This window comes from Corvus kubaryi, unplaced genomic scaffold (genome assembly GCF_017639235.1).
Source record: "Corvus kubaryi isolate FWS band 111438036 unplaced genomic scaffold, C.kubaryi_AGA036_p1.0 36706, whole genome shotgun sequence".
NCBI lineage: Eukaryota > Metazoa > Chordata > Aves > Passeriformes > Corvidae > Corvus > Corvus kubaryi.
Window position 1 is genome coordinate 3,362 of NW_024580924.1, and position 8,782 is coordinate 12,143.

General features: G+C 60.1%; 1 protein-coding gene and 1 long non-coding RNA gene across 3 annotated transcripts in view; both read left to right on the forward strand.

Annotated features, from left to right (window-relative positions):
* The window catches only part of PML (PML nuclear body scaffold), an 8,325-nt gene extending 3,197 nt beyond the window's left edge, over positions 1–5,128 (forward strand). Inside the window, exons 3-7 of one of the 2 annotated variants that reach the window (XM_042020030.1) lie at positions 458–1,035; positions 1,928–1,971; positions 3,139–3,207; positions 3,293–3,485; positions 4,543–5,128. In XM_042020030.1, coding sequence (XP_041875964.1) covers positions 458–1,035; positions 1,928–1,971; positions 3,139–3,207; positions 3,293–3,485; positions 4,543–4,616 — 958 coding nt within the window. In that variant the 3' untranslated portion in view covers positions 4,617–5,128. The remainder of the gene's footprint in view (positions 1–457; positions 1,036–1,927; positions 1,972–3,138; positions 3,208–3,292; positions 3,486–4,542) is intronic. The other variant, XM_042020029.1, reaches the window with a different exon arrangement.
* A 3,499-nt stretch (positions 5,129–8,627) lies between these two features.
* Positions 8,628–8,782, forward strand: part of LOC121660625 — a 386-nt gene continuing 231 nt past the window's right edge. The window contains exon 1 of the long non-coding RNA XR_006014731.1: positions 8,628–8,766. This is a non-coding gene — a long non-coding RNA (uncharacterized LOC121660625). The remainder of the gene's footprint in view (positions 8,767–8,782) is intronic.

Below are 8,782 nucleotides of genomic sequence, written 5' to 3' on the forward strand. Positions count from 1 at the left end.
CCCATCACTGACCCTTGTCCATCACTGCCCCCTGCCCATCTCTGCCCACTGCCCATCTCTGCCCACTGCCCATCACTGACCCTTGTCCATCACTGCCCCCTGCCCATCTCTGCCCCCGTCCATCGCTGCCCGCTGCCCATCTCTGCCCACTGCCCATCACTGCCCCTTGTCCATCTCTGCCCCCGTCCGTCGCTGCCCGCTGCCCATCTCTGCCCCCTGCCCATCACTGCCCCTTGTCCATCTCTGCCCCCATCCATCGCTGCCCTTTGTCCATCCCTGCCCGCTGCCCATCACTGCCCCCTGCCCATCCCACACCTGCAGCCGATGCCGGGAACCAATCCCGCTCCCCCTGGCGCAACTCCCGGGTGGAACCAGCACCGCGCGGCGCTGATGCCACCCCGGCCCCGATGCCACCCCGGCCCCGATACCACCCTCGTGTCCCCTCCATCCCTGGCAGCATCTACTGCCCGCGCTGCGAGCGGGCTCTGTGCTGTCCGTGCGCGCTGCTGGACACTCGCCACGCGCCCTTCCGCGACCTGCGCGCCGAGAGCCGCCGGCGCCAGGACGAGCTGCGCTCGCTGCGCCGGGACCTGCGGCGGCTCCGCGACACCTTCGAGGCGGCTCTGCTGAGGCTGCGGAGCGAATCCTCCTGGCAGGAGGAGCAGCGGGAGCGGCTGCGGTGCTGCGTCCAGGCCAGCGCCGAGCGGCTGCAGCAGCTGGTGCGGAGCGAGGCGGAGGAGCTGCGGGCGCTGCTGGAGGCGCGGCCGGAGAGCGGCCGCAGCGAGCTGGCGGAGGAGCTGCGGAGCGTGGAGGGGACGCTGCAGCGGCTGGAGGCGGCCGAGACGGTGGTGGACAGGCTGAGCCGCTACGGCGGCGAGCAGGAGCTGATGGACATGCAGCCCTTCGTCAAGGGCGCGCTGCTGGAGCTGCAGCGGCTGCGGCCGCCCGAGCCCGCCGAGGTGAGGGAGCCGCAGGACTTCGCCGAGTGCCGGGCGCGGCTGCGGGCGCTGGTGGAGCGCGTCACGGGGCGCCCAGGTGAGGAGAGGGGTCGGGAGGTGCGGAGGGAGCTCGGAGCTCGGAGCTCGGCCGGTGCAGGGTCCCTGCTGTGAGCGGGCGGGGTGAGGGCTGTCCCGGCTGGGCTTGGGCGCGTTTGGTGGTGGGGTGAAACAGGGGTGCTGCTCCTCTTCGGGTTCTTCTTTGGGTTGTTGTTGTTGTTGTTGTTCTCTTTCTCTTCCCTTCTTCTTCTTGTCCTCCTTCTCCTTCTCTTTCTCCTTTTCTCCTTCTCCTTCTCCTTCTCTTCCTCTTCCTCTTCCTCTTCCTCTTCCTCCTTCTCCTTCTCCTTTTCTCCTCCTCCTTCCCCTTCCCCTTCCCCTTCCTCTCCTCCTTCTCCTCCTCCTCCTCCTTCTCCTTCTCCTCCTCCTCCTTCTCCTTCTCCTCTCCTTCTCCTTCTCCTTCTCCTTCTCCTTCTCCTTCGCCTTCTCCTCCTCCTTCTCCTTCTCCTTCTCCTTCTCCTCCTCCTCCTCCTTCTCCTTCTCCTTCTCCTTCTCCTTCCCCTCCTCCTTCTCCTCCTTCTCCTTCTCCTTTTCTCCTTCTCCTTCTCCTTTTCTCCTTCTCCTTCTCCTTCTCCTTTTCTCCTCCTCCTCCTCCTTCTCTTCCTCCTCTCCCCACTTTTCCTCCCATGCCTCCTTATCCCCCCCGGAGCTGGGATTTCCTCCATCATTTTTATGGCCAAAGCCCCTTTGGGGTCTCCCCCGGTCCCACAGGCCCCTGGAAATGCTCATTCCCGGCTTCCCAGAGCATCCCAAACCCCCCGGGCCATCCCAAACTGGAGGGAAGGGGATCGGAGTTGCCCTTCCCTTGCTGCCAGGTGGGATTTTCCCAAGAGGAGGCTCCGGCTCGGCATCGCATCCCCGTTTTCTCCTCACAGGCACCGACGTCCCCGAGGTCAAGGTGGCCCTGGAGAACAACCCGGTGAGACATTGGGGTGGTGACGCGTGGGGAGGGCTCCTGCCCCATCCCAAACCCGGATCCCTCCTTGCCCCGGCCTTTCCCGGCCTTTCCCAAGGCTCTGCTCTCCCTCCCCATGCTGTAATTCCCGGTTTTCCCACAAAAATGAGCTCCCAGGGTTGAAGAATTCCCATCACACCAGGCATGGTCCTACCCCACCCCCTCGCTCCATCCCTTGTTTTCCACAGGGAATTCCATGAGCAGGGCACCAACCTTGAGCCGAGGCAGGGATGCAGCATCCAGAGCCATCCCAAATGCTCCTGCCTCCGTTTCCCCATTCCCGAGGGCCTTCCTGCACCTCCACTGGGGCCCATGGGGTGAAGGATCCATGGAGTGAAGCATCCATGAGATGCAGAATCCATGGGGTGGAGGGTCCATGGGGGGAAAGATCCATGGGATGAAGGATGCATGGGGTAAAGAATCCATTGGGTGAAGGATCCATGTGAAGCACCCATGGGCTGGAGGGTCCATGGGATGAGGGATCCATGGGATGCAGGGTCCATGGGGTGAAGGATCCATGGAGTAAAGGATCCATGGGATGGAGGACCCATGTGAAGGATCCATGGGATGAAGGATCCATGGAATGAAGGATCCATGTGAAGCATCCATGGGGTGAAGGATCCATGGGGTGAAGAATCCATGGGATGCAGAATCCATGGGATTATGGATCCATGGAATGCAGGATCCATGGGGTGAAGCATTCCTGGGGCGAAGCATCAATGGGGTGAAGGAGCCATGGGATGAAAGATCCATGAGAAGCAGAATCCATGGGATGGAGGATCCATGGGGTGAAAGATCCATGGGATGCAGGATCCATGGGGTGAGGGATCCATGGGATGAAGCATCCATGGAATGCAGGATCCATGTGAAGGATCCATGGAATGCAGGATCCATGGAGTGAAGGATCCATGGGATGAAGGATCCATGGAGTGAAGGATCCATGTGAAGGATCTGTGGGATGATGGATCCCTGGGATGGAGGATCCAGGGAGTGAAGGATCCATGTGAAGGATCCATGGGATGAAGGATCCCTGGGATGAAGGATCCATGGGGTGAAGGATCCATGGGGTGCAGGATCCCTGGGATGAAGGATCCAAGTTCATCCTAACGCTGCTCCATGCCCTTCCCGCAGGGAGAGGATCCAATCCATCCCAAAACCCAGAGCACCTCCCCCATCCCCGAGGAGATCCATACGGACCAGGTGAGGCCCATCCCATGGATCCGGGTGGGATCCGGTGCGATCCAGGCCTTCCCACCCCCAGCACCTCCCAATCCTGCTTTTCCAGCCTCTCCCTCTCTCCTGCTGGACCAAGCGGCCGCTTCCCTACGTGGAGAGGGGCAGCCAGATCTCTCCCAAAATCCTGAAGCTGGAATGTGACCACGTGCCGGGCCCCAGCCATCTCGAATTCCACTGGGAATTCCAGAGGGAGCCCCACGCCTCCACGTCGCGGCACAACTGCAGCCGTGCCGAGGACACAGGTGGGGAGCGGGAATGGCGGCATCCTTGTGATCCCAGCTTTTCCCCGTCCCATGGGATCTTTCCCGACCTCTCTGTGTGCCCATCAGGGGAATCTTGGCCAAAGATGTGGATGTGAGGGATCCATGGGGTGAGGGATCCATGGGATGAGGGATCCATGGGATGGAGGATCCATGGGGTGAAGGATCCATGTGAAGGATCCATGGGATGGAGGATCCATAGGGTGAAGCATCCATGGGATGAAGGATCCATGGGATGAAGGATCCATAGGGTGAAGCATCCATGGGATGAAGGATCCATGGGGTGCAGGATCCATGTGAAAGATCCATGGGATGAGGGATCCATGGGATGAAGGACCCATGTGAAGGATCCATGGGGTGCAGGATCCATGGGATGGAGGATCCATGTGAAGGATCCATGGGGTGCAGGATCCATGAGGTGAAGGATCCATGCGGTGAGGAATCCATAGGGTGCAGGATCCATGGGATGGAGGATCCATGGGATGAAGGATCCATGGGATGAGGGATCTATGTGGTGAGGAATCCATGGGGTGCAGGATCCATGGGGTGAAGGATCCATGGGATGAAGGACCCATGTGAAGGATCCATGGGGTGCAGGATCCATGGGGGTGAAGGATCCATGTGAAGGATCCATGGGGTGAGGGATCCACGGGATGAGGGATCCATGGAATGCAGGATCCATGTGAAGGATCCATGGGGTGAGGGATCCACGGGATGAGGGATCCATGGAATGCAGGATCCATGGGATGGAGGATCCATGGGGTGAGGGTTCCATGGGATGCAGGATCCATGTGAAGGATCCATGGGGTGCAGGATCCATGGAATGCAGGATCCATGGGATGAAGGATCCATGTGAAGGATCCATGGGGTGCAGGATCCATGGAATGCAGGATCCATGGGATGAAGGATCCATGTGAAGGATCCATGGGCTGAAGGATCCATGAAGTCCCCACCATTGCAGGGGTTGCTCCCAGCGAGCTCGGGGTGGTTCCCGCTGCAAAACGTGGCAATGTTGATCCCGTGGGATGCCGAATCCCAGGATTTCCCTTGCAGGGATCAGCAGCATCATCATCTGCAGCTCGGACGACAGCGACGAGGACACCGTGGTGGTGACGGTGACACCGGGGTCACCGCCCTGCTGATTCCCACATCCCGGAATTCCCATCCGGAGCTCAAGGCCAAGCCTGCCCCATTCCCAGAGATCCACTTGGAATTCCCTCTTCTTCTTCCCAAATTTCCTCCTGGACCGGCCATTCCGGAGCGGCCCCAAATCCCACCGGGATCCGCTCGGAGCTGGGATCCCCCCCACCCTTTGAGGCTTCCGGTGTTCCCGGGAATGTGGCTCTCCTCTTTGATCCCAAAATGGAATTTGGGATGGAATGTGCCGGCGGATCCTGTTCCGGAGCCTCCTCCACAGGGGACATTTCCCCTTTGGATCAAACTGGGGAAATGATCCCAAGCGATCCCATCAGCACCGGGAGCGAGGAATTCCTTCGGGAACCAGCACGGCTGCTTTGGGGTTGGGATCGGGATCGGTTTTCCGGCGGAACGAGGGATTCAAATCCCGGGGTTTTTTTTTTAATGCGGAATCTCCCCTCAATAAATGCATTCCCAGAGAAAATCCCCACCCTGCCGCCACTTCCTCCCTCGTTCCTTCCCGTCCTGCTTTTCCTGGCTCTCCCCATCCATCCCTAACAGAGGGGAAAACCGGGAATGTCGGGGTTAAAACCCATCCCCGCTCCCTGCTCCTGGCACCGATCCCAGCAATGGGATGGGACAAATCCCGGAGAGATCCCAGGGATGAAATTCGCAACCCCATTCCCAGCACTCCGGGGCTGCGGAGAGCCGGGAGAGAGGGAAAGGGACGCCCCATTTCCCAGGAAAAGGGGGCGGGATTGTCCTGGAGGGAAAACGGGGAACGAACCTGGGGTTTGGATGCAGATTTGTTGTTATCCCGCTCTTCCCACTGGGATATTCCCGAGCTCCTCCTGGCCCGATCCAGCCTTTTTATCCATGAGGATCTCATGGAATGGAGCCGCATCCAGATGGGATGAGCAGAAAGCAGCGAAAATCCCGGGATTTCTGCGTTCTTGCCTCAATCCCGGCTGGATTTGGGGCTCTGCTTTGATCCCAGATCCCGTTCTTGGGGTTTCCCCGCTCCAGGATTTTTTCCATGGCATTAAATTCCCATTCTTTGTTCCCAAGGGCGCTCCTGGAGCCATCCCAGCCTTCCCAGATGGGATTGGGATCCCTTCTCCCACCTCTTCCAGGATTTTGGGAATATGGGGACACCAGCGTGGGGGTGGCACCAGGCCCTGTCCCCATCCCAGCCCCTGGGATTCCCAAATTCTGGAATTCCTCAGCCTCAAGGGCATCCCCAAAAGTGACCGTGGCCTTTACTGGGGGAGGGGGAGACACAGAGGGATCCTAAAATCCTGATCCCAACCCCCAGGAGATCCTGGAGATGGCGGCACTGCTGTGCCATGGTGCCACCGTGGAGGTGGCACCGAGTGTCCCGTGGAGGTGGCACTGAGTGACCCATGGAGGTGGCACCGAGTGTCCTGTGGAGATGGCACCGAGTGTCCTGTGGAGGTGGCACCGGCTGTCTCATGGAGGTGGCACTGAGTGAACCATGGAGGTGGCACCAAATGACCCATGGAGGTGGCAATGAGTCACCCATGGAGGTGGCACTGAGTAGCCCATGAAGGTGGCACCAAATGACCCATGGAGGTGGCATTGAGTGACCTCATGGAGGTGGAACCAAGTGACACACACAGCTGGCACCGAGTGTCCCATGGAGGTGGCACCGAGTGACCCATGGAGGTGGCATTGACTGACCCCATGGTGGTGGCACTGAGTGACCCATGGACGTGGCATTGACTGGCCCCGTGGTGGTGGCACCTGGTGTCCCATAGAGGTGGCGCTGAGTGACCCATGGAGGTGGCACTGAGTGTCCCACGGAGGTGGCAGTGAGTGACCCATGGAGGTGGCACCAAGTGTCCCACGGAGGTGGCACCGAGTAATCCATGGAGGTGGCACGAAGTGACCCATGGAGGTGGCACCGGGTAGCCCATGGAGGTGGCACTGAGGGCCCCATGGAGGTGGCACCGAGTGACCTCATGGAGGTGGCAGTGAGTGAAATAACAGAAGTGTCACTGAGTGACCCATGGAGGTGGCACTGAGTGACCTCATCTAGGTGGCACTGAGTGACCCATGGAGGTGGCACTGGGAAACCTCATGGAGGTGGCACAGTGTGTCCCACAGAGTTGGCACTGAGTGACCCATGGAGGTGGCACCGAGTGTCCCATTGTGGTGGCACTGAGTGACCCATGGAGGTGGCACCGAGTGACCCACACTGGTGGCACGGAGTCACCCATGGAGGTGGCAGTGAGTGAAATAACAGAGGTGGCACTGAGTCACCCATGAAGGTGACACCAAGTGACCTCATCTAGGTGGAACTGAGTGGCCCATGGAGGTGGCACTGAGTGACCTCATGGAGGTGGAATCGAGTGACCTCACAGAGGTGGCACTGAGTGACCCCAGGAGGTGGCACCGAGTGTCACATGGGGGTGGCACTGAGTGACCCATGGAGGTGGCACCGAGTGACCCAAGGAGGTGGCACCGGGTAGCCCATGGAGGTGGCAGTGAGTGACCCCATGGAGGTGGCACCGGTTGTCCCATGGAGGTGTCGCTGAGTGACCTCATGGAGGTGACACCAAGTGACCCATGGAGGTGGCACTGAGTGACCCATGGAGGTGGCATTAATTGACCCCATAGAGGTGGCACCTGGTGTCCCATGGAGGTGGCACCGTGTGTCCTGTGGAGGTGGCACCGAATGACCCATGGAGGTGGCACCGTGTCACCCATGGAGGTGGCACTGAGTGACCCATGGAGGTGGCACCGGGTTTCCCATGGAGGTGGCACTGAATGTCCCATGGAGGTGGCACTGAGGGACCCATGGAGGTGTCACTGAGGGACCCCATGGAGGTGGCACCTAGTGCCCTCATGGAGGTGGCACTGAGTGTCCCACACAGGTGGCACTTAGTGACCCATGGAGGTGGCACCAAGTCTTCTGTGGAGGTGGCACCGAGTGTGACATGGATGTGGCACCGAGTGTCCCATAGAGGTGGCACTGAGTGACCCATGGAGGTGGCATTGACTGACCCCATGGAGGTGGCACTGTGTGTCCTGTGGAGGTGGCACCGAATGACCCATGGAGGTGGCACTGAGTGAACTTATGGAGGAGGCACCGAATGACCCCATGGAGGTGGCCCCGAGGGACCCCATGGAGGTGGCAGTGAGTGAAATAACAGAGGTGGCACTGGGTCACCCATGAAGGTGACACCAAGGGACCCATGGAGGTGGCACCGAATGACCCATGGAGATGGCACCGTGTCACCCATGGAGGTGGCACCGAGTGTCCCAAGGAGGTGGCACCAAGTCTTCTGTGGAGGTGGCACCGAGTGTCCCATGGAAGTGGTACCGAGTGACCCATGGAGATGGCACTGAGTGACCCATGGAGGTGGCATTGACTGACCCCATGGAGGTGGCACCGTGTGTCCTGTGGAGGTGGCACCGAATGACCCATGGAGGTGGCACTGGGTAACCTCACAGAGGTGGCACTGAGTGACCCATGGAGGTGGCACCGTGTGTCCCATGGAGGTGGCACTGAGGGACCCCATGGAGGTGGTACTGAGTGTCCCACAGAGGTGGCAGTGAGTGACCCCATGGAGGTGGCACCGAGTGACCCCATGGAGGTGGAACCGAGTGACCCATGGAGGTGGCATTGAGTGACCCCATGGAGGTGGCACTGAGTTACCCCATGGAGGTGGAACCGAGTGACCCATGGAGGTGGCACCCGTTGTCCCATGGAGCTGGCACCCGTTGTGCCATGGAGGTGGCACCGAATGACCCATGGAGGTGGCACTGAGTGACCCATGGAGGTGGCACTGAGTGTCCCATGGAGGTGGCATTGACTGACCCCTGGAGGTGGCACTGGCCAAGCTCGTCAGGACTCGGGAACGGCGCCAAGGTCCTGGCAGGGCGAAACCTCATCCTTGGGGAGCTGGAGGAGCCGTGTGGGACTCGGGAACAGCACCAAGGTCCTGGCAGGGCAAAATCTTCTCCCTGGCGAGCTGTGAGGGCATCCCTGGGGTGACCCCAGCTGGGCAGGACTTGAGTGACTGTGCCAAGGTCCTGGCAGGACGAAACCTCGTCCTTGGGGAGCTGGAGGAGCCGTGAAGGACTCGGGAAGTGCACCAAGGTCCTGGCAGGGTAAA